General features: G+C 33.8%; 1 protein-coding gene across 1 annotated transcript; it reads right to left on the bottom strand.

Moving 5' to 3' along the window:
* Positions 1-663: 663 nt before the first annotated feature.
* LOC109593147 (uncharacterized) lies at positions 664-1,318 on the bottom strand. The gene is made up of 2 exons (XM_020008365.1): positions 956-1,318; positions 664-906 (listed from the first exon to the last, which is right to left on the bottom strand). The coding sequence occupies exons 1-2, from the start codon at positions 1,284-1,286 to the stop codon at positions 839-841; spliced, it is 399 nt and encodes a 132-aa protein (XP_019863924.1). The 5' UTR covers positions 1,287-1,318; the 3' UTR covers positions 664-838.
* Between the last annotated feature and the right edge of the window lie 6 nt (positions 1,319-1,324).

Below are 1,324 nucleotides of genomic sequence, written 5' to 3'. Positions count from 1 at the left end.
AATGCTTTTGGATAATATCTTTCATGCAGTGGTGTAGGATTTGTTATCACACCACTTTGCAAGTACCCTCTTGTTTCTTTACTTTTTTACAATTTAATCCTACTACTTTTTCATTTTTAATGTTTTTTATTTACTTGTAATATTATGGGGCCCCCTGAAGTGAGGGGCCCAGGGGATTTATCCCCTGCTCCCCCCCCCTCTCAGTGGGCCTGTTAATCTATACTTACTGTACTGTGAAACAAGCAGTTAATTGATTTTATAGTAATGTGCTCTGCTAATTGCTGTACACTAGCAGGCAAAAATTGTTTAAAAAAAATGCTCATAACTTGAAAACTATTTGTCGGAATCAGCTCAAACTTTCAACATGCAGTTGTAACATAAAGACATCATTATGTATCAAAAAATGTAGCAAAAATGGAAGTGATTTTGGAGCCATTTTTTATAAAAAAAGCATGAGCTATATTAAAGGGTATTTCTTTAAAAATTGGCTCATTTTTAAACTGGCCATAACTCAAAAATATGAGTCATCATCAGCTCAAACTTTCTACAGTATAGCACAAGACATTTTAAAATGTATAAAAATTGGGGGTGATTTTGGAGCCATTTTTTGAAGGGCTATATTAAACTAATGTATCTCGTAATGAAAACCAAATCTTGCATTTGTTTGATTAACTGTCAGACTATCTGGCATCATTATTGAAAAAAAATGTAATCACAAAACTTAACGGCAAAAATTGCTAATAAAATAAAATGATCACTTTAAAAAAAACAATGCAGCATATAGATCTAACAATAAGCTACGCTACTAATAAAAAAGTCAAAGACAAGCTTCCCATATTTATATAAAGAGGAGGAAACAGAGCAAAGCAGCCATTATAAGTATCATTGAGCCCAGAACACTGGTACCTAATGAGAAACATAGATCGAGTTAAGTATCAGTTATACACTCTCTTACCAGTGCTTGATGGAATGTACTCAGTAGTGTCACCAAAAGTAGTATTCAATACAAATGTATTGTTATCATTCAATCCAACAATAGACAAGTACACATTAGCATCAGTAATATTAGTGGGTATTGATGTCTGTCTCTTTCTGCGACTTCCACCATCATCATCATCATCAGTAGTTGACTGTACATATAACTCGGGACTAATGAAATAATCAATGTCATTGCCATTGCTCATGACAGAGAAATCTTGTGTGAGCTCATTTGGATTTTGAACACTAAATGATCCACGAACTGCCAAATTTCCCTGTGTAACATCAACTTTTAGTGTCATTCCCATTGATGGAAACTCATACTGTAGCAAACGAGATGATCCTT

Source organism: Amphimedon queenslandica, unplaced genomic scaffold, assembly GCF_000090795.2.
Source record: "Amphimedon queenslandica unplaced genomic scaffold, v1.1 AMPQUscaffold_2684_Cont25314, whole genome shotgun sequence".
Classification (NCBI taxonomy): domain Eukaryota; kingdom Metazoa; phylum Porifera; class Demospongiae; order Haplosclerida; family Niphatidae; genus Amphimedon; species Amphimedon queenslandica.
Note: the sequence above shows the minus strand (reverse complement) of the source record. Positions and strands in the feature narration are given on the sequence as shown.

What these genes read in the sequence shown, in the direction of transcription:
- LOC109593147 (XM_020008365.1), bottom strand. Translation starts at nt 1,286, where the DNA reads ATGGGAATGACACTAAAAGTTGATGTTACACAGGGAAATTTGGCAGTT. An exon ending in GTACATTCCATCAAGCACTG is followed by an intron (nt 907 to 955) that starts GTAAGAGAGTGT and finishes GTTTCTCATTAG; the next exon opens with GTACCAGTGTTCTGGGCTCA.